This window comes from Oryctolagus cuniculus, chromosome 11 (genome assembly GCF_051225735.1).
Source record: "Oryctolagus cuniculus isolate XC-2025 breed Fujian yellow rabbit chromosome 11, ASM5122573v1, whole genome shotgun sequence".
NCBI lineage: Eukaryota > Metazoa > Chordata > Mammalia > Lagomorpha > Leporidae > Oryctolagus > Oryctolagus cuniculus.
Genome location: NC_142877.1, coordinates 54,593,378 through 54,616,725, shown reverse-complemented (window position 1 = coordinate 54,616,725; position 23,348 = coordinate 54,593,378). Strand labels below are relative to the sequence as shown.

Here is a 23,348-nt window from a genome sequence, read left to right as displayed (position 1 = left end):
TATAGTCCTCCTCCGCCAATCCTAACTTGGCTGCCCACACGCCGAGTACGCTGCTCTCCTCCAATCAGGAGCAGGTCCTGCTGCCTATTGGTTGAACTGGAGGCAGCTGTGCAGAAGCCGTCTCTCCCTTCTCAGCGCCATATTGTGGGAGAGCAGATGCATAGAATAAGTCTTAATTCCAGTAACTCAGTCCAGTCCGGGTTGCTCCCCACAAGCCAGGTGCTTCTTCCAGGTTTTCCACAGGGGTGCAAGGACCCAAGCACTTGGGCCATCTTCTACTGCTTTCCTAGGCACATTAGCAGGGAGCTAGAATGGAAGTAGAACAGCCAGGACTTGAACCAGCACCCATATAGGATGCTGGTGCTGCAGGCTGGGGCTTTAACCAGCTGTGCCACAGTTCCAGACCCTCTAAATACTTCTAAAAGTACAGAACTCCGTGTGCTCTGGATAAAGCACCTTTGCCTTTTCACACACTTCTTGTTTTTTTGAGGCCAGGCAGTGGGGCTGGGAGTCTGTGGGCCCCTCAGACATAGACAGAAATACCTTCACAAGCAGGCTGCCAGGGTGGCTGGAAAGCCTGTCTCCAGGCCAACTGGCATCTCCCCCACTAATAGCTTCTCATGCTGCACATGTGACCTTGTGGCTTTAGATCATACCGTCAGGGTGGGGGCAAGCTTTCACTCAGAGCTGGCAGGGGAAGAGGCTGAGCCCCTGGGGAGAGTCAGACTGGTTCCAGGAGATCCCGGCTATCTGTGTGACCTTATGGCTTTAAATCACACCTCCAGGATGGCTGCAATCTTCCACCCAGAGCTAGCAGAGGAGAGGGGGCTCCCTAAGGAGACAAACAGTCTCCAGGAGACTCCTGCCATCTCCATGAGCCCCAAGCTAATCAACATACATATGAAACCCCCTGTCCAATGGGCACCCCAATGGGATAACCCAATGAACAGACAGTAACGCCTTAAAAACCCAGGACACTTCCTCAAAGCCAGTGTCCCGCTTGGGCACTCCGCCTCATCTCCTCTCTGATCAGACGCTTTCTCTGTCACTTGCCAATCAAATGAAAGTTTCTTTTCTGCCTAATAAAAGTTCCTGCTTCGGCCGGCGCCGTGGCTCACTAGGCTAATCCTCCGCCTAGCGGCGCCGGCACACCGGGTTCTAGTCCCGGTCGGGGCGCCGGATTCTGTCCCGGTTGCCCCTCTTCCAGGCCAGCTCTCTGCTGTGGCACGGGAGTGCGGTGGAGGATGGCCCAGGTGCTTGGGCCCTGCACCCCATGGGAGACCAGGATAAGTACCTGGCTCCTGGCTCCTGCCACCGGATCAGCGCGGTGCGCCGGCCGCAGCGCGCCTCCGCGGCGGCCATTGGAGGGTGAACCAACGGAAAAGGAAGACCTTTCTCTCTGTCTCTCTCTCTCACTGTCCACTCTGCCTGTCAAAAAAAAAAAAAAAAGAAAAGAAAAGAAAAAAAAAAGTTTCTGCTTCTTTGCAAATTGTCTCCAGGCTTTTTATTTCTATACTAAGCTGAGGAAAAGAACCCACGAGACTCACTCCTGCAACCGTCACCACCCTCCCCCGACTGGTAACATTTTTGTTTTTAAAATCCATTCCTTTGGAGATAAACTTCTGTAGATGAGAAAATATACCAATAAATCCAATATTCATTCTTAGGTAATTTTCTGAAAATTCAATATTCTCATCTCCACGAGTTTCAAGACTTACCTCTGAAAAGAAAAAAGAAGCAAATCCCTTGTAGGTTACAAGCATCCTCATACAGAGCATACCATGAGGCCTGGATGCCCAGACTGTGGGGTCAGTTTGATGTCACCACTCTCAAGTTGGTGGCCCTGGACAAGTCATTTAATTTTCCTTTTTTTAAAAGATTTATTTATTTATTTATTTGAAAGTCATAGTTACACAGAGAGGCAGAGAGAGAGAGGGAGAGGTCTTCCATCCGCTGGTTCACTTCCTAATTGGCTGCAATGGCTGGAGCTGTGCCAATCTGAAGCCAGGAGCCAGGAGCTGTGGGGAGCAATCCGGACTGGACTGAGTTACTGGAATTAAGACTTATTCTATGCATCTGCTCTCCCACAATATGGCGCTGGGAGAGAAGTAAACAGCTTCCGCACAGCTGCCTCCAGTTCAACTAATAAACTGTAGGACTTGCTCCTGATTGGAGGAGAGCAGCGTACTCGGCGTGTGGGCAGCCGAGTTAGGATTGGCGGAGGAGGACTATAAAGGAGGAGAGAGACGGCATGCACCAGGAACATCTATGGGGAACATCTAAGGGAACCCGTGCAGCCCCCGAGAAAGCCGGCCGGCGGTGTGCCGCTCCCCTGCGGAAGTGGGGAATGCGGCCAGGGGGAACTGCCCTTCCACGGAGGTGGAAGGGATAGTAGCCAACCCGGGAAGAACCAGCAGCAAACCCGGGGAGGGCCGAGCAGACGAAAGAACAGCGCAGGGTCCTGTGTCGTTCCTCCACGAAGAGGGGGAGCGACAAGGAGCCTCTTCTGGGTCTCCCATGCAGGTGCAGGGGCCCAAGGACGTGGGCCATCTTCCACTGCTTTCCCAGGCTATAGCAGAGAGCTGGATGGAAGTGGAGCAGCTGAGACTTGAACTGGCACCCATATGGGATGCTGGCACTGCAGGTAGTGGCTTTACCTGCCATGCCAGAGTGCCGGCCCCAAGTCATTTAATTTTTCTAAATCTATTTCCTTATCTAGCAAATGCATCTAATAATAACTTCCTTCCAGGGTTGAGTGAAGAGGAAATGAGATAGTACCTCTGAAGTACCCGGTCAGGGGCTGGCACCTAGGAGGGGCCGGGGACAGATGAGCCCACCATTGTTACTAGCTATTATCCACTCTGTGTGGGGACAATTTCCAAGCTTACACCTCCAGCAGGGAAGGCAGCTCTGTAGGAAAAAGCCAGCTAACACAATTAGGGATCTGGACTGTAGTTCCTGGGTCAGCTGCTAACTTATGCACTATCTGGTATATATTCAAGAATACAGGGACACGTATTTGGTGTGGTGCAGTGATTACATCAGTGCTTGGAATGCCCGCATCCCATGTCAGAGTGCCTGGGTTTGAGTCTCAGCTCCACTTCTGATACAGCTTCCTGGGAAGCGGCAGGTGATGGCTCTAATAGATGAGCTCCTGCCATCCGTGTAGGAGACTTGGATTGAGTTCTAGGCTGCTGGTTTGGGTCTGGCCCACCCTCTGCTCTTGTGGCTGTTTGGGGAATGAACCTGTGGATGGAAGATCTCTCTGTGTGCCTCTGCCTCTCTGACTTTCGAATATATAAATAAAAAATTTTATAAAGAATGTATGGGGGCTGGCATTGTGGTGTAGGAGGCTAAGCCTTGGCCTTTGGTGCCTGCATCCCATATGGGCACTGGTTCATGTCCTGGCTCCTTCTCTTCTGATCCAGCTCTCTGCTATGGCCTGGAAAAGCAGTAGAAGATGTCCCAAGTGCTTGGGCCCCTGTACGCATGTGGGAGACCCAGAAGAAGCTCCTGGCTTTGGATTGGCCCATCTCTTGTCGTTGCAGCCATTTGGGGAGTGAACCAGCAGATGAAACACCCCTCTCTGTCTTTCCCTCTCTCTGTAACTCTACTTTTCAAATACATAAACAAAACCTTAAAAAAGAGAATGCATTTTTTGGTAAGTTTTGAAGCATAAAAATGAAGTAATCACCAGCCATGGCCCTACCACTTAAGTGAGTTTACTACTCTATTGAAGTTATTGTTGTGTTTGTTCCCTAGCCCATTCCCCTGCCTTTCCTTAGATAGGGCCACCACTTAGAATTTTATTAGTTCATTCTTTTAAAAAGGAATGTCTGTATATTTCATTAAATGATATATTGCTTAATTTTGTTTTTTTTTTTTAAAGATTTATTTATTTAAAAGAGTTACAGGGAGAGACTGCCAGAGAGAAAGAGAAAGAGAAAGAAAAAGAGAAAGAGAGAGAGAGAGAATCTTCCATCCGCTAGTTCACCCCCCAGATGGCCACAACAGTCAGGGCTGAGCTAGCTTGAAGCCAGGAGCCAGGAGTTTCTTCTGGGTCTCCCACATGGGTGAGAAGAGCCCAAGCACTTGGACCATCTTCTGCTGCTTTTCCCAGGCCATTAGCAGGGAGCTGATCAGAAGTGGAACAGCCAGGACACGAATTGGTACCCATTATGGGATGTTGCTATACCACAATGCTGGCCCTGGGTTTTGAGCTTCATAAAGGGTTATTCCACTGCATGAGGACTTCTGCACTTCTCCTCTCAATTCCAAGACTGATTTAGTTATGTGACTGAATACAGCTTTATTCATTTTCACTGCTGTGTAATACTCTACTCTAATTCATACATTTTCTTGGTGAATATTAATTTTGTTCTGTTTTGTTTCTATAAACAATGCTGCCATGAACATTGGTGTACAACTCTCCTAGTATATATATGCCAGTTTCTTTAAGGTATACATGAAAATACTTCAAAACATTTGTGAAAATGGAATTAAAAGGTTTATTTTGGTCCAAAAATTTTGGAATCCATGAATGTGAAGGAATCTTCAAAAATTTAATGAAAAATGTATATTACTGAAAAAAACTATGCATAGATTTCAAAAACTTTTTGTAACAAAATAAACTTGTCTTTTAATTCAATTCCCATTAACTTTTATGTATATAAGGGATAATTTTCAGGATATTTCTAAAAAGGTTGCAGCTGTTTTGATATTGACCACGCTGTCCTCTGTGAGTCTGTTTCCTCATAACAAACAAAAAAAACTTCCATGAAGATCAAGTGAGATGACAGAGAGTGCTACTAAATCTATAATGTGCCGGCGCCACGGCTCACTAGGCTAATCCTCCGCCTAGCGGCGCCGGCACACCAGGTTCTATTCCCTGTCGGGGTGCCGGATTCTGTCCCGGTTGCCCCTCTTCCAGGCCAGCTCTCTGCTGTGGCCAGGGAATGCAGTGGAGGATGGCCCGAGTACTTGGGCCCTGCACCCCATTGGAGACCAGGATAAGTTCCTGGCTCCTGCCATTGGATCAGCGCGGTGCGCTGGCCACAGCGCGCCGGCCGCAGCGCACCGGCCGCGGCGGCCATTGGAGGGTGAACCAATGGCGAAGGAAGACCTTTCTGTCTCTCTCTCTCACTGTCCACTCTGCCTGTCAAAAAAAAAAAAAAAAATCTATAATGTCCCATACATTGTAACGTTACTGAAATAAAACAAAATGAAACCAATTTCTTTTTTTGTAAAGATTTATTTATTTACTTGAAACTCAGAGTTACAGAGAGAGAGAGGGAGGAACAGAGAGATTTTTGCTCTACTCCCCAAATGGCCACAATGGCCAGGGCTGTGCCAGGCTGAAGCCAGGAGCCAGGAGCTTCTTTCAGGTCTTCCATGTGGGTGGCAGGGGCCCAAACTATTGTGCCATCTTCCACTGCTTCTCCCAGACCATTAGCAGGGAACTGGATTGGAAGCAGAGCAGCCGGGATACAAACCAGTGTCCATTTGCCATGCTGGTATCGAATGACCCCAATATGAACCCAATCATAACAGAAGCAGAATTGGACTAGTGAGAGAATTAGAATAGCTAACATGTCAAGATTTTTAAAAATTTACTTTCATGGTAAAGAGAGAGAGAGAGACAAACTGATGGAGAGAGATCTTCTATCTGCTGGTTCACTTCCAAAATGCCTGCAACAAGCTGGGCTGGGCCAGGCCAAAGCCAAGAGGTTGGAACTCCATCTGGGTCACCTGGGTGATTGCAGGGACCCAGGAAATACAGCCATCATCCACTGCACATCAGTAGGAAGCTGGAGTCAGAAGCCAGAGCTGGGACTAGAATCCAGTGTTAAGAGTAGGCAAGTGTCCTGGAAAGTCTTAAGGACTTTGCATATCTTGACAACTCAGTAACTACCGGGTTGACAGATGTCCCAGAAAAATCTGACAACCACATTGTCAGGCATGTTATGTTAACTAACCTTAGACTCCTTGAGAGGCAAATAAACACAAAAGTAAAATTCAAGGCAGATTGGAAAAGTATCAGTAAACAGAATACAGCCTGAACCAATACTTTCACATTTTGGCAACGTCTAGTATTGAAAAATCCCAGTCTTTGGAATCAGCTCTGAAAATTATGTCTGAAGTTGGCAAGTCAATTGAACTCTGGCCAACTAAGCCCTTAGTCTTGTCTCATTAGTAAAATAAGGGTCATTATCCCTACTTTTAGAATTAGAATTCTACTTACTATCGATATAACATAATACAGCTCCTAGCATCCTGAAAGCAAGTACAGTTATACCTAGTCAAAAAAAAAAAAAAAAAAAGAGGAAGCCATCTTCTGATGCTTTTCCAGGCTCATTAGTAGGAAGCCGGACGGGAAGTGGAGCAGCGGGAACCATCACCCGCCATGCCACAAGGGCAGCCCCTAAGATTATTCTAGTCACCAAACTAGCAAATGAAGACTCCAGTTTAAACTCTTCAGATTTTTTTTTTTTTTTTTTTGGACAGGCAGAGTTAGAGAGAGAGAGAGAGAGAGAGAAAAGTCTTCCTTTTCCGTTGGTTCACCCCCCAAATGGCCGCTACAGCTGGCGCCCTGCGCCAATCCGAGGCCAGGAGCCAGGTGTTTCTCATGGTCTCCCATGGGGTGCAGGGCCCAAGCACTTGGGCCATCCTCCACTGCACTCCCAGGCCACAGCAGAGAGCTGGCCTGGAAGAGGGGCAACCGGGACAGAATCCGGCGCCTCAACCGGGACTAGAACTCGGTGTGCCGGCGCCGCAGGCGGAGGATTAGCCAAGTGAGCCGTGGCGCCGGATCTTTTAAATTCAAATAGCCCTTTACCACAACCTTTTAAAAAACATATTTTAAAGGAACCCTGTCTCATAATTTTGTGTTCAAATGCATTAGGGAGGATGTGGAAGATGCCTATTGAATAAATGGGCTCAGGTGTGGTCAACACCTCCGCAGAGGTTTGAGATGGAGAATAAACAAGGAGCAAACACGCGCACGCAGGGAGTATTCGGGAAACACACTCCGCTAGTGCTGGGAGCGAGATTCTTAAATCGGCGCCCCACGGTGCCACTCTGGAGCTCCAACTCAGTCCATGGTAGCGGGGGACACTCCGGGCGTCGGATCCTCCGGATTATCCAGGCCACTTCCGGGGGCGGGGCGTCCTGACACATTAGCCTATCAGCGCTGCCGAGCCCGAAGAAGTCTCTTCTTCACTGGTGAGTGAGCGTGTGACGTCACGTTCGCCGGGCCGGCGATGGGAAGAGGGCGCCATGATTGGTTGGCGCTGGAGCGGCGGGCCTTGGAGGGCCCTGGCGAGTCTGGCTTTCAATCCAGGGCCGGACTTTCTCCTTCCATGTTTCAAGGCCGTGGGGGGCTGCGGAGGGCGGGGAATCGGCTCGGCGGAAACCTCGACTTGGTTCTAAGAGCCGTGAGGTTGAGAAGGGGTGACCGGAAGTGATCTTGGGGCTGACCGGAAGCGAGGCCTGGAGGGGAAAGAGAGCGGGTCCCCGGAGGGAGGGGGGGTTTCCAGCAGAAGGGGGCGGGGGAAAAGGTGGAAAACGGCGTGGGAGCGCCGGGCTTGCTGCGGGTGGCTGCTGCTGGTCTGAGAGGAAAGCGGCGAGCGGCCGCTGCGAGCTCGGGGAGAGCCCACAGGGAGGGAGCGCGGGAGTTCGGTGTTGGCCCTGGGAAGTGTGGGATAGTTGAGCCGGGGGTGGGGGGGGCTCAGGCTCCGGAGAGCTGGGCAGGGGGGGATTCTTGGCAGCCGAGGGCGAGGAGCCGAGGCGATTAGTTGTGCGGGCAGTGCCGGGTGGGCTCTGCGCTGGGAGCTCTCGGTTTGGAGTTTCCTCGCTGTCTTGGCGCCTTGAGAAGAACCACACGCTCCGCGCCTTTGTACAAGAAACGGTGTCTCCTGAGGCGCGGAGGGAGCCAGGATGGCCTGGGCTCTGAAGCTGCCTCTGGCCGATGAGGTGATCGAATCCGGGCTGGTGCAGGACTTCGATGCTAGCCTGTCCGGGATCGGCCAGGAACTGGGCGCTGGAGCCTATAGCATGAGGTGAGTGAGGTTTTCCTACGCGGTAACACCTTCTGAGTCGCAAAGGCGAGGAAGGGGAATGGGCGTGTGGAGTTTGAAAAGCTATCTGCCTTTGGCGGGGGAAGCTTTGGGTGTCGAGTGTCTTCGGCGGTCAGAGAAGAGTGGCCCTTGATTAGCACCCAGGGCTGTGGTGTAGCGTGGGAGACCCGGGGGCCGATCGTGGGTGCGGGTGGGCGAGGCTGGATGTATGGGAAGCTGCAGCCTGCGAGCTTGTTAGGGGTTAATCATGATGGGGGTCCACGATGCTTGTTGGAACGCAGTGAGGGGTCTTGGTGGAGCAGTTACCGTGGCCGCTTCTTTTCACCGAGGCAGAAGCTGCGAGATGACAGAGTGGCCGAGAATAGTTTCAGACGCTTCCAGACCTTCGTGTAAGGAGCCAGTGCGTGCGTGATCATGGGTTAAAAATCCCCTCTGAAGCCAGCATGACTTTATCACTTGCTTGTTGACTACTTCATTCCTCCAGTTGGCTTGTTTCACTTACAGATATGTGGGAGAATCCGCGTAGAAATACTGAAACGTCTGCAACCATAAGGTTAGGTTGACTTGTTGGGTTTCGGATGCATCATCTTAATCTCAGTGAGGGAAGAGATGTTGAACTTAACACTTTTATTGGATTTATGAGTTTTTAGGGGGTAAGATGCGCTTTATGGGGAAAGTGAACACTTTTTTCATTCGGATAGCAAAATCCTTCAAGAATCATGCAAATTCCCCCCCTCCTTTTTTTTCTAATCCCTGCTAATTCAAAGTGGACTTTCCTCATTGAAATGAAATTGTGAGTTAGGACTTTGATATTCGGTATCTTCAGGAATGCTTGTGGTTGGAATAAAAAAGGCTATCTCGTATAAAGATTTTACTGATTTTCAGGAAGATCTGGGTTCTGCCATGCAGGGCTCTCAATCTGGAGGCGTTTACCTGTAGTTTTCCCTGCCTTTATTTCTGTAGGCCTGACCATAGAGTGGGTGTTAACACGAAGGTAAATGCCTTGACCCTGAGCTTGCACTTCGTTTATGACATAATGTTTAATAATTCATGCTGCCACTCGTGTAGGTTACCACAACAAAAGTTTGATTACCAGCGTTTAGCGTGGAAATAACAAAATTAACTATCACTAATGCAGTATTACTCTGTAACACTCGTCATCACTCTGTAACATCATCAACAGATGTTCGTTCGTTCATGGGTGTTCTTCACAGCTACTCGAATGGCTTACGTATTTATAGAGTTTGAATTTTTTTCCAGTATCAAATCCACAGCAGTTTTCAAACATCAGTTAATGTTTCTTCAGGAGTGCAGTGGGCCAAAATTTTAAATACTTTTTTCTTTTAACCTTTTTTTTTTTCTCATGTGTTAAGTACTTGCCACCTTTTTTTTTGATTCTTACACACATTTAATCTTTTGCGTTAACTTGTGTTGGTTTGATATTGGTTCTCAACTTTGTATTCCTGAGAATGATCTAAAGTGCTCATGAAAAATATGTTTACAGGGGTGCATCTCTGAGGTGATTGTGGTACGGACTCCGAGTCTGACTTTTTTGAAACAATTTTACTGATTTATTAGAGGGGAGAGAGGGAGAGGGAGAGAGACAGACACTCCTATCTGCTCGTTCACTCCCCAAGTGCCAGCAGTGAGAGGTTGGGAGCTGGGAGCTGAGTCCAGGTTTCTCAGGAGCGGAGCTACAGGGACTCAGTCACTGGAGTCACCACTTCTCCCGGGATCTGCATTAGCAGGAAGCAGGACTTGGGAAGCTGGAGGCAGGTCCCCAGCCCAGGCACTGTGAGAAGGGTCATGGATGGGTGTCCTCACTGGCAGCTTAGCCATTGAGCTAAATGCTCCACTCTGTTTTTGAACTTTGTGAAGAAGAACTGAGATGTCTTATGTAATAGATGAGCCACTTTATATTTCCAAAAGCATTAACAAGGGTTCCTATTTCTCTGCTTTTCTCACTGACACTTGTTAGTTTCCATTAAAGAATTATGAAAGCCATTCTAGTGAGTGGGAAATAGTATGTCATTGTAGTTCAGATTTGCATTTCCTTAATGACCAGTAATGTTGAACGTGATTTCATGTGGCTGTTGGCCATTTTGTATACATTCTTTCTTTATATTTTTTTAAACATTTATTTAATGAATATAAATTTCCAAAGTACAGCTTATGGATTACAATGGCTTTTTCCCCCCCTTAACTTCCCTCCTACCCGCAACCCTCCCCTCTCCCGCTTCCTCTCTCCTTCCATTGACATCAAGATTCATTTTCAATTATCTTTATATACATTAGATCAATTTAGCATATATTAAGTAAACCTTTCAACAGTTTGCACCCACACAGAAACACAAAGTGTAAAATACTGTTTGAGTACTAGTTATAGCATTAAATCACAATGTACAGCACCTACTCTGATCTTATTTAGACAAGGTCATAGTCAAAGTGAAGTTTTCTCCTCCCTTCAGGGAAAGGTACCTCCTTCTTTGATGACCTGTTCTTTCCACTGGAATCTCACTCGCAGAGATCTTTGATTTAGGTCATTTTTTTTTTGTTTGTTTTTTGCCACAGTGTCTTAGCTTTCCATGCCCGAAATACTCTCATGGGCTTTTCAGCCAGATCCCAATGCCTTAAGGGCTGATTCTGAGGCCAGAGTGCTATTTAGGACATCTGTCATTCTATGAGTCTGCTGTGTATCCTGCTTCCCATGTTGGATCATTCTCTCCCTTTTTTATTCTATCAGTTAGTATTTGCAGACACTAGTCTTGTTTATGTGATCCTTTTGACTCTTAGTCCTATCATTATGATCAATTGTGAACAGAAATTGATCACTTGAACTAGTGAGATGGCATTGGTACATGCCACCTTGATGGGATTGAGTTGGAATCCCCTGGCACGTTTCTAACTCTACCATTTGGGGCAAGTCCGATTGAGCATGTCCCAAATTGTACATCTCTTCCCCCTCTCATTCCCACTATTATATTTAACAGGGATCACTTTTCAGTTAAGTTTCAACACTTAAGAATAATTGTGAATTTTTTTTTTTTTTTTTTGACAGGCAGAGTGGACAGTGAGAGAGAGACAGAGAAAGGTCTTCCTTTGCTGTTGTTTCACCCTCCAATGGCTGCTGTGGCTGGTACGCTGCGGCCGGCACACCCCACTGATCCGAAGGCAGGAGCCAGGTGCTTCTCCTGGTCTCCCATGGGGTGCAGAGCCCAAGCACTTGGGCCATCTTCCACTGCACTCCCTGGCCACAGCAGAGAGCTTGCCTGGAAGAGGGGCAACTGGGACAGAATCTGGCGCCCCAACCGGAACTAGAACCCAGTGTGCCGGCGCCGCAAGGTGGAGGATTAGCCTATTGAGCTGCAGCACCGGCCTAATTGTGTATTAATTACAGAGTTCAACCAATAGTATTAAGTATTAAGTAGAACAACCAAAAAAATACTAAAAAGGATAAAATATTAAGTTGTTCATCAACAGGGCAAGGGCTGATCAAGTCACTGTTTCTCATAGTGTCCATTTCACTTTAACAGGTTTCCTTTTTGGTGCTCGGTTAGTTGTCACCGATCAGGGAGAACATATGATATTTGTCCCTTTGGGACTGGCTTATTTCACTCAGCATGATGTTTTCCAGATTCCTCCATTTTGTTGCAAATGACCGGATTTCATTGTTTTTTACTGCTGTATAGTATTCTATACAGTGATTTCATGTGGCTGTTGGCCATTTTGTATACATTCTTTATTTATCTTTTTTTAAGATTTAATTATTTAGTTGAAAGGTAGAGTTACAGAGAGAGGGAGGGAGGGAGAGAGAGAAGAAAAGTACTGATTGTTTATCCACTGGTTCATTCCTTTCACTCTCTTGAAAGTGTGAGTTACACACAGAGAGAATGAGAGGCAGAGAGAGAGAGAGAGAGGTAGGTCTTCCATCCGCTGGTTCACTCCCTGATTGGCCACAATGGCTGGACCTGGGCCAATCCAAAGCCAGGAGCCAGGAGCTTCTTCTGGATCTCCTGCATGGGTGCAGGGGCCCAAGGACTTGGGCCATCTTCTACTGCTTTCCCAGGCCACAGCAGACAGCTGGATTGGAAGTGGAGCTGGCTCTACCCACTACGTCACAGCGCCAGCCACTCCTTTCACTCTCTAAATTGCCACAACAGCCAGGACTGGGCCAGGCCAGAGCCAGGAGTCAGAGGATTCCATCTGAGTCTCTTATGTAATTACAGGAGCCCAAGCAATTGGGCCATCTTGTGCTGCTTTCTCAGGTACATTAACAGGGAACCGGATTGGAAGTAAAGCATTGGGGACTTAAACCAGCGCTCATGTGGGATACCAGTGTCATAGAACTCTTAGAAACCATAGGAGTAAATCCACATGACTTCCAATTTGACAATAAATGCTTAGAGTTGAAACCAAAATCATGAGCAACTACAGAAAATACAGATAAAACATAACCAGCTGTGCCACAGTGCTGTGTGTGTGTGTTTTTTTTTTTTTTTTTTTTTTTTTGGCCAGGCAGAGTTAGACAGTGAGAGAGAGAGAAAAAGAGAGAGTTATAGACAGTGAGAGAGAGACAGAGAGAAAGGTCTTCCTTCCGTTGGTTCACTCCCCTAATGGCTACTACGGCCGGTGCTGAGCCAATCCGAAGCCAGGAGCTGGGTACTTCTTCCTGGTCTCCCATGCGGGTGCAGGGCCCAAGCACTTGGACCATCCTCCACTGCCCTCCCTGGCCACAGAACGAGCTTGACTGGAAGAGGAGCAACCGGAACTAGTACCTGGCATCCCAGCTGGGACTAGAACCTGGGGTGCTGGCTCTGCAGGCAGAGGATTAACCAAGTAAGCTGCAGCGCTGGCCCACAGTGCTGGTTTTTTAGATTTATTTATTTAATTGAAAGTTAGAGAGAGAGAGAGAATATGAATCTTCAGTCCGCTGGTTTGAAGTGGCTGCAACAGCCATGGCAGAGCCAGGCTGAAGCCTGGAACCAGGAGCTTCATCCAGGTCTCCTACGTAGGTAGCAGGGGCCCAAGCACCTGTGCCTTCCTCTGTTGCTTTTCCCAGGCCACCAGCAGGAAGCTGGATTGGAAGTGGAGCAGGCATTGCAGGCATGGGCTGAACCTGTAAAGTCACATTGCTGGCCCCCAAAGTGTTTAATTTTGATGAAGTATGTTTTATCTGTATTTTCTGTAGTTGCTCATGATTTTGGTTTCAACTCTAAGCATTTATTGTCAAATTGGAAGTCATGTGGATTTACTCCTATGGTTTCTAAGAGTTTTGTAGTTTTAGCTATTATATTTAAGTCATCAATCCATTTTGAGTTAGTTTTTTTATTTGGAGTATGATAGTGAGCCAACGTCATTGTTTCGTGTGAGGACATCCAATTGTCCCAGCCACCATTTGTTTAAGAGATTATTCTTTTGCCATTGAATGTTTTTGGCATCCTTTTCAAAAATCAATATGCCATATATTTGAAGGTTTTATTTCAGGATTTTTTTTTTTTTTTTTTTTTGAGAGACACGGACGGGGAGGTAGGGGTGGAGTGTGGGTAGAAATCCACTGGAGAGAGAAATGCTTATAATGGCTGGAGCTGAAGATTGGAGCCAGGAACTCAATCTAGGTTTCCCACATGGACAGCAGGGACTCAATTGCTTGAGCCATTACTGGTGCTTCCCAGTGTCTGCATTAACAGGTAGCTGGAATCAGAGCTCGGGCCAGGACTGGAACCCAGGCACTCTGATGTGGAATGTAGGCATCTTGCATGGTCCGCTAACCACTTAGGCCAAATGCTTGCTCCCAGACTTGAGTTCTATTCTGTTGGTTGATAGTATATTCTTATGCCATACCACACCATTGTGATTACTGTAGCTTTGTAATAGGTTTTTTTTTTTTTTTTTTAAGATTTATTTATTTACTTGAAAGTTAGGAAAGTCAGGTCAGAGTTACATAGCGAGAGAAGGAAAGGAAGAGAGAAAGGCCTTCCATCCGCTGGTTCACTCCCCAGTTGGCCGGAACTGCTGGAGCTGCACTGATCTGAAGCCAGGAGCCAGGAGCTTCTTCTGGGTCTCCCAGTAGGGTGCGGGGGCTCAAGGAATTAGGCCATCTGCTTTCCCAAGCCATAGCAGAGAGCTGGATGGGAAGTGGAGCAGCTGGCATATGAACTGGCACCCATATGGATGCCAGTACTGCAGTACCAGTAGCTTTACCTGCTATGCCACAGCGCCAGCTCCTGTAATAGATTTTGAAATTAAAAAGTATAAGTCCTCCTACTGTGTTTTCCTTTTTCAGTATTTTGACTATTTGGAACTTTTGTTGTTCCTTGTGAATTTGAGAATAGACTTGTATTTCTAAAAAAGGCCATTGTTATTTTGATAGGGATTATGTTGAATTCACAAATAGCTTTGGGGAAGTTACCATTTTAACAGTATTATTTATCAATTAGAAATTTTTTTTTGACAGGCAGAGTTAGTGAGAGAGAGAGAGACAGAGAGAAAGGTCTTCCTTTTTCCGTTGGTTCACCCCACCAAATGGCCACTACAGCCGGCGCACTGCGATGATCAGGAGCCAGGTGCTTCCTCCTGGTCTCCCATGCAGGAGCAGGGCTCAAGCACTTGGGCCATCCTCCACTGCACTCCAGGGCCACAGCAGAGAGCTGTACTGGAAGAGGGGCAACCGGGACAGAATCTGGTGCCCCGACCGGGACTAGAACCCAGGCTGCCGGTGCTGCAGGCGGAGGATTAGCCTAGTGAGCTGCGGCGCCAGCCTATTTATCAATTTATGAACTTAGGATGCCTGTCCATTTGCTCAGGTCATCTTTAGTTTTTCAGTGATATTTCAAAGTTTTCACATTAAGCTCAATCCTATGTACTTTTTTTTGGATGCTATTATAAATTGAATTGTTTTCTTAATTTCCCTTTTGGACTATATTCATTGTTGGTGTATGGAAACAATTTTTGTGTGTTGGTCTCATACCCTGTGGCTCTTTTATTAGCTCTAGTTAAGTTATTATTTGTTTTGGTTTTTTTGTATATGTGGATTCTGTAGAATTTTTTATATGAAAATTCATGTCATATGGAAATATAGTTTTCATCCTTTTCAATCTGTATGCCTTCTTTTTTCTTGCCTAATTGTTCTGGCAAGGATTTTTAATCCTGTGTTGAATAGCAGTATTGAAAGTAGGCATCTTTGGCTGGCGCTGCGGCTCACTAGGCTAATCCTCCACCTGCGGCGCCGGCACCCCGGCTTCTAGCCCTGGTTGGGGTGCCTGTTCTGTCCCGGTTGATCCTCGCTGTGGCCCGGGAAGGCAGTGGAGGATGGTCCAAGTGCTTGGGCCCTGCACCCGCATGGGAGACCAGGAGAAGCACCTGGCTTCTGGCTTCGGATCAGCGCAGCATGCTGGCCGTAGTGGCCATTTGGGAGGTGAACCAATGGAAAAAGGAAGACCTTTCTCTCTGTCTCTCTCTCTCACTGTCTAACTCTGACACCTGTCCAAAAAAAAAAAAAAAAAAAAAAAGGCATCTTTGGAGCTGGCACTATGGTGTAGAAGGTGAAGCCTCCTCCTGTAGCACTGGCGTCCCATTTGGGCAGTGGTTCGAGTCCCAGCTGTTCCACTTCTGATCCAGCTCCCTGCTAATGTGCCTGGGAAGGCAGCAGAAGATGGCCCAAGGCTTGGGCTGCCGTACAGTGGGAGCCAGGCTCCTGGCTCCTGGTTTCAGATTGGCCCAGCCACAGTCATTGCTGCCATTTGAGGAGTGAACCAATGGATAGATCTCTCTCTCTCTGTGTTAACTCTGCTTTCAAATAAATAAGTAAATCTTAAAAAAAAAAAGAAAGTAACTATTTTTGTTTCATTCATGATTTTTTTTAAAGATTTATTTTACTTGAAAGTCACAGTTACACAGAGAGAGGAGAGTCAGAGAGAGAGAGAGAGGTCTTCCATTCGCTGGTTCACTCCCCAGATGGCCACAACAACCGGAGCTGTGCCGATCTGAAGCCAGGAGCCAGGAGCTTCTCCCTGGTCTCCCATATGGGTACAGGGGCCCAAGCACTTGGGCCATCCTCCACTGCCTTCCTGGGCCACAGCAGAGGAGCATACTTCTGCTTTCCCAGAGCTGGACTCGAAGTGGAGTAGCTGGGTATTGAACCGGCGCCCATATGGGATGCTGGCACCGCAGGCGGCGGCCTTACCTGCTATGCCACAGAGCCAGCCCAGATTTTTTTTTTTTAAATTTTGTTTATTTGAGAGGCAGAGTTACAGACAGAGGGAGAGATACAGAGAGAGGTCCTCCATCCGCTGGTTCACTACTCCCCAAATGTCTGCAATGGCCGGAGTTGAGATGATCCAAAGCCAAGAGCCAGGAGCTTTATCCAGGTCTCCCACGCAAGTGCAGGGGCCCAAGCACTTGGGCCATCCTCCACTGCCTTCCCAGGCCATAGCAGAGAGCTGGCTCAGAAGAGGAGCAGCAGGGACTAGCACCGGTACCCATACGGGATTCCGGTGGTGCAGGCAGAAGCGTAGGCCACTATGCCACAGCACCAGCCCTCATTCATGATCTTAAGGGGAAGGCTTTTTGCCTTTCACTATTGAACTATGAGTTTTTAATAAATGTCCCTTTAATATTAAGGGAGTTTTGTTCTATACCTGGTTCATTGAATATTTGTGTGTATGTTTATTGTGGTAAAATATACAGAACATAAAAATTTGCCATGGTAACCATATTTATTATGTATGTAGTTCAGTGACATTATTAACATTGTTGTGTGGCTATCACATGATCTATCTCTAGAACTTTTCATCATCCCAATCTGAAGTGTTGTTCTCATTAAACACTAACCTCCCATATCCTCTCCCCCCACACCCTGGTATCCACCACTCTACTTTCTGTCTCTGAATTTGACTACTCTAGGAACTTCATTTATGTGGAATCATATATTTGTCCTTTTGTGACTGACTCATTCACTTTGCATAAGGTCTTAAAGGTTTTGCTGGATGTTTTTATTGTGGAAAAAATACTGAATTTTGTCAAATATCTTTTCTGTGTCTATACAGATAATATGTGATTTATACATTTGATTGATCTCTTTGTGTTGCACTGCCCTTGCGTTCATGGAACAAATGTCATTTGGTCTTAGTGTATAATCTTTTTAATGTTCTGTTGAATTCTGTTGCTAGAATTTTGTTGAAGATTTTTGTTTATTAGTTTGTTAATAAAACAATAACATTGTTTTTAGGGATATTAGTTTGTAGTTTCTTTGTGATAATCTTATTAACTTTGATGTCAGGGTAATGTGGACCTCATCAATATTAGGCAGTTTTCTTTGCTATATTTTGAAGGACTTTGAGTTGGTTTAGTGTTAATTTTTTGACTGGTAGACTCCACACATGTGCCCATTTGGTCCCAAATTTTCTTGGTTGGGAGATATTTTATTATTGATTAGAAGTATTGTTAGAAGTTGTTGAGACTTTATTTCTTCTTGAGTCAGTTTTGGTTCTTTGTATGTTTCTAGAAATTTGTTCCATAAATTATCTAATATGCTGGTGTACAGTTCACAGTATTCTCTTATTCTCTTTTTTTTTTTTTTTTTTTTTGTAAGATCAAAGTAATAGCCCCCATTTCATTTCTGGTTTTATTTTTTATTTATTTATTTTTTTTTTTGACAGGCAGAGTGGACAGTGAGAGAGAGAGACAGAGAGAGAAAGGTCTTCCTTTGCCGTTGGTTCACCCTCCAATGGCCGCCGCTGCAGCCGGCGCACCGCGCTGATCCGATGGCAGGAGCCAGGATCCAGGTGCTTTTCCTGGTCTCCCATGGGGTGCAGGGCCCAAGCACCTGGGCCATCCTCCACTGCACTCCCTGGCCATAGCAGAGAGCTGGCCTGGAGGGGGGCAACCGGGACAGAATCCGGCGCCCCAACCGGGTCTAGAACCCGGTGTGCCGGCGCCGCAAGGTGGAGGATTAGCCTATTGAGCCACGGCGCCGGCCCTCATTTCTGGTTTTATTGATTTGTGTCTTCTCTTTTTCCAAATCAGTCTTGCTAAGAATTTGTCAATTTTGTTGATCTTTTTAAACAACTGAATTTTGGTTTTGTTAATTCTCTTTATCTTTTTAAAATTACATTTTTTGAATTTATATATATAGAGGATTCACTTTATTTATTTATTTGAAGGCAGAGTTATAGAAAGAAGGAGAGACAGAGAGAAATCTTCCTTCTGCTAGTTCACTCCCCAATTGACTGCAATGACCGGAGCTGGGTCTATCTGAAGCCAAGAGCCAGGAGCTTCTTCCAAGTCTCTCATGTGGGTGCAGGTGCCCAAGCACTTGGGCCATCCTCCACTGCTTTCCCAGGCCATTAGCAGGAGCTGGATTGGAATCGGAGCTGCCAGGACTTAAACAGGTGCAGGCATAGCAGGTTGAGGCTTAACCCGCTATGCCACAGCATTGGTCCCATTTCCTTACTTTTAAAAACAATCTGTATTTCATTTATTTCTATTATTTATTACCCTCCCCCCCACCTTTAAGGTTTATTTGAAAGGCAGAGTTAAGAGAGAGGGAGAGAGAGATCTTCCATCTGCTGTTTCACTCCCCAAATGGTTGCAATGGCTGGAGCTGGGAGAGGCCAAAGCCAGGAGCCAGGAGCTAGGGCTTCATCTGGGTCTCGCACATGGGAACAGGAGCCCAAGGACTCAGGTCATCTGGGACTCAAATGGTGCCTTTATGGGATGCTGGCGTCTCAAGCAGCAGCTTAATCTGCTACGCCACAGTGCCGGCCCCATTTTCTTCCTTCTTTTGACTTTGGGTATAATTTGTGCTTCTTTTTCTATCTCCTTAATGTATGAAGTTAGATTATGATCCTGAGGGCTCCCCCCTCCCCTTTTTAAAAATTATTTATTCATTTGAAATAGTTACAGAGCGGGAGAGACCGGAAGAGATCATCTGTCCGCTGGTTCACCTCCCACATGGCCGCAATGCACAGGGCTGTGCCGGGCCAAAGATGAAGCCAGGAACTTCATCCAGGTCTCCCACATGGGTAGCAGGAGCTCAAACTCTTGGGCCATCTTTTGCTGCTTTTACCAGGCCACTAGCCAGGAACTGGATTGGAAGTGGAGCAACTGGAACACACACTGGTGTTCTTGTGAAATGTCAGTGATGCATAAGGTGGCTTTACCTGCTACCCCATGATTCTGGCTCCCTTCCTTCTGTTTTTGATGCAGGCTTTTAAAGCCCAAGTTTCCCTCTTAGCATTGCCCTCAATGCAATATGCTTTGGCATTTGTGTTTTCACTTCTATTTGTTTCAAAGTACTTTCTCATTTCCCTAGTGATTCCCTCTTTCACCCATGGGTGTTTTCAGAGATGTTTAGTGCTCACTTCAGCACATACACTGAAACTGCAACCATATAGAGATTAGCATAGCCCCTGTGCAAGGAAGGCATACCAGTTCGTGAAGTGTTCCATATTTTAAAATTTCAGTTAAACAGGAGCTGAAGAATGTTAGATGCTGTACCACATGCTGAAATTCACTAAAATGTACCAGTCTTTTTCTTATCAAGCATTCCTTTGGATGCTGCAAGTGTTTGATTGGACCCAGAGTTCTAAAGCATTTGCTTTAAGCAGTTCTTGCCATCTCAGTAGTCATTTTGATGGAGGAACATGTTCCCAGAGTTTACTGCTCTGTCATCTGCTCTGACTCTGTCCCAAATTTTCAACAGCCATTTTAATGAGCCTAGCTCTACTTCCAATCTCTCTCTCTCTCTTTCTTTCACACACACACACACACACACACACACACTCCATCCTATTTTCTACATAGAAGCCTTTGTAAGTGCCTGTATGTTTTATTCTGTAAAAGAATATCTCGGAGAATATTCTGGGAAGACATTGAAGTAGGAAGCACCAGAAATCTGTTCCCCATATAGAAAATAGCACTGGCGGAATCTGTTTGCTAGGACTCTTTGGAGCTTACTGAAGTCTTGCAAGTGCCAGAGGAATTAATTTCAATTTACATCCAGGGTTAGATTGTAACTTGTGGTTAATTTCAGCGTTGAGCCCAGTAGCAGCTGTTCATCATGGACTCACAGCAGCTGTGCACATGTCCTCGGAGCAGCTTGCACAAAGCGTGTGGGGCCCAGGGTGGTCAGGAAGGGCGCAGTCTTCCAAATATGAGGGGTTTGTGCTCTGGTTATAATTTCTGCTTTTGATCACGTGAGTGATCAGAAGAGGCAGAGGCCAGTGTTGCTCTATCTTCTGCTTTCATTGCAAGATCCTCTGTTCCACTTGAAGCAATGTTGGAGAAATTTAAAGGATTGGTACTTCACATTTTCCTCCCTTCATTTTTCTTTACTTTCCCTTTTGCGAGCCAGAAGTGGAAGAGTAGTGCAATCAAAGGCAAATCAGTATATGCAGGGAATTAAGAAGCTGTTGTGCACTCAGGGGAAGGTGCAAGCTCAGAAAAGACCCAAGAAGATGACAGATTTATACTTCCGGCTGATCCTCTGCACAGAGATGCCGACAGCAGTAAGAAACGAAATCACAAGCCTGGGGGAAGGGAGAGAACATAATTTCTGGAGGTTCTGTGTTGTTGGATAAAATACCCAATTTTCAACAAAGTAATTACAAGGCATGAAAAGAAGCAGGAATATATGACTCATTCAAAGTGAAAAACCAACACTGTTCCTGAAAAAGAACTTATAATGGTTATACTAAAGACTTTAAAATACTTTTTTTTAAAAGATTTATTTATTTATTTGAAAGTCAGAGTTACAGAGAGGCAGAGGGAGAGAGAGAGAGTGGTCTTCCATCTGTTGGTTCACTCCCCAAAAAGGCTACAATGGTTGGAGCTCTGCCGATCTGAAGCCAGGATCCAGGAGCTTCTTCTGGGTCTCCCATGCCAGTGCAGGTGCCCAAGGCCTTGGGCCATCTTCTACTGCTTTCCCAGGTCACAGCGGAGAGCTGGATCAGAAGTGGAGCAGCTGGGACTCAAACTGCTGCCCATATGGGATGCTGGCACTGTAGGCATCCAAGGCAGCTTTATGCGCTATGCCACAGCGCTGGCCCCAGCAGATTTCTTAGAAACTTTGGAAGCCAGGAGGCAGTGCATTCATATGGCCGGTGCTCCGGCTCATTGGCTAATCCTCCGCCTGTGGCGCTGGCACTCCTGGTTCTAATCCTGGTTGGGGTGCCGGTTCTGTCCCGGTTGCTCCTCTTCCAGTCTAGCTCTCTGCTGTGGCCCGGGAGTGCAGTGGAGGATGGCCCAAGTGCTTGAGCCCTGCACCTGCATGGGAGACCAGGAGGAAGCACCTGGCTCCTGGCTTCGGATCGGCACAGTGTGCCAGCCATAGCAGCCACTTGGGGGGTGAACCAACGGAAAAAGGAAGACCTTTCTCTCTGCCTCTCTCTCTCACTAACTCTGCCTGTCAAAAAAAAAAAAAAAGTGAGGGGGAAATTATTATGTTCTCAAATAAACAAAAACTGAGGGAGTTTGTTACCTGTCCTGTAGGAATTCTCAAAGGGAGTCCTACAGATTGAAATGAAAGGATACTAGGCAGTAACTTAAAGTTGTATGAGGCTGGCTCTGCAGCTCACTAGGCTAATCTTCCGCCTGCGGCGCTGGCACCCCGGGTTCTAGTCCTGGTCAGGGTTCCGGATTCTGTCCCGGTTGCTCCTCTTCCAGTCCAGCTCTCTGCTGTGGCACGGGAGTGCAGTGGAGGATGGCCCAAGTACTTGGGCCCTGCACTCGCATGGGAGACCAGGAGAAGCACCTGGCTCCTGGCTTCAGATCAGCGCGGTGTGCTGGCCGCAGCGGCCATTGGAGGGTGAACCAACGGAAAAGGAAGACCTTTCTCTCTGTCTCTGTCTCTCTCTCTCTCACTGTCCACTCTGCCTGTCAACAACAAAAAAAAAAGTTGTATGAACAGGACTGGCGTTGTGGCGCAGAGGTTAAAGCCCTGGCCTGAAGTGCCGGCATCCCATGTGGGCGCTGGTTTTAGTCCTGACTGCTCTACTTCTGATCCAGCTTTCTGCTATGGCCTGGGAAAGGACTGAGAAAGGAGTAGAATATGGCCCAAGTCCTTGAGTCCCTGCACCCATGTGGGAGACCCGGAAGAAGCTCTTGGATCCTGGCTTCGGATCGGCTCAGCTCCCGCCATTGTGGCCATTTGGGGAGTAAACCAGCAGATGAAAGATCTGTCTACCTCTCTGTAATTCTTTCAAGTAGATAAAAATAAATCTTAAAAAAAAAAAAGTTGTATGGGCCAGCGCCGCAGCTCAACAGGCTAATCCTCCGCCTAGCGGCGCTGGCACACCAGGTTCTAGTCCCGGTCGGGGCGCCGGATTCTGTCCTGGTTGCCCCTCTTCCAGGCCAGCTCTCTGCTGTGGCACGGGAGTGCAGTGGAGGATGGCCCAAGTGCTTGGGCCCTGCACCCCATGGGAGACCAGGATAAGTACCTGGCTCCTGCCATCGGATCAGCGCGGTGCGCAGGCCGCAGGGCGCCGGCCGTGGCGGCCATTGGAGGGTGAACCAACGGCAAAGGAAGACCTTTCTCTCTGTCTCTCTCTCACTGTCCACTCTGTCAAAAACAAAAAACAAAAAAACAAACAAAAAAAAAAAAAACAAAAAAAAAAACCACAACCAAACAAGTTGTATGAAGAATTAAAAATCTCAGTAAAGTAAGTACACAGGTAAGTATTGTGGTAGTGATGGTGTTTAACTTCCCTTTTTGTTTTGTACATGATTTGAGACTAACATTGAAATAAAAACAATTATTAATCTAAGAAGCAGAATGATCATAGTTGGCTTGTGACTGTACATTTCATTTTCCACATAATTTAAGAGATAAATGAATTAAATATCATTAGTTTATGATTTTGGGCACAGTGTATAAAGATGTAATTTTATACCATCAACAACTGAAAGAAGTGAGGCCAGAGCTGTTAAAGGAGCAGAGTTTGTGTATGTTACTGAAGTGAACCTGGTGTATATTCACATTAGTATTATGAATTTATGATACAGCTGTGATCCCCTGATACCATGAAGAACATAGCTAGAGTATACATGAAGGGTGGGTGTTAGGCACAGCAGTGAGGCCGCTTCCTAGGATGCCAGCATCGGATATGGGAATATCTGGGTTCAAGTCCCAGGTCTCCTCTTGATCCAGCTTGCTGCTAAAAGGCAGCGGATAGTGGCTCAAGTATTTGTGTCCCTTCCACTCAGGTGACACACCTGGATTTAGTTCCAGGCTCCTGGCTTTGGGCCTTCTAGCCCTGGCTGTTGTGGGCATTTGAA

At 46.8% G+C, this 23,348-nt stretch overlaps 1 protein-coding gene and 1 pseudogene across 4 annotated transcripts in view; both read left to right on the top strand.

The window, feature by feature from the left end:
- The first annotated feature begins 7,260 nt into the window (after window positions 1-7,260).
- Window positions 7,261-23,348, top strand: part of TFCP2 (transcription factor CP2) — a 69,649-nt gene continuing 53,561 nt past the window's right edge. For all 4 annotated transcript variants that reach the window (XM_051846295.3, XM_051846294.3, XM_070052245.2 and 1 more), the window contains exon 1: window positions 7,261-8,057. In XM_051846295.3, coding sequence (XP_051702255.3) covers window positions 7,936-8,057 — 122 coding nt within the window. In that variant the 5' untranslated portion in view covers window positions 7,261-7,935. The remainder of the gene's footprint in view (window positions 8,058-23,348) is intronic.
- On the top strand, window positions 19,428-19,528 carry LOC127491195 (U6 spliceosomal RNA; annotated as a pseudogene).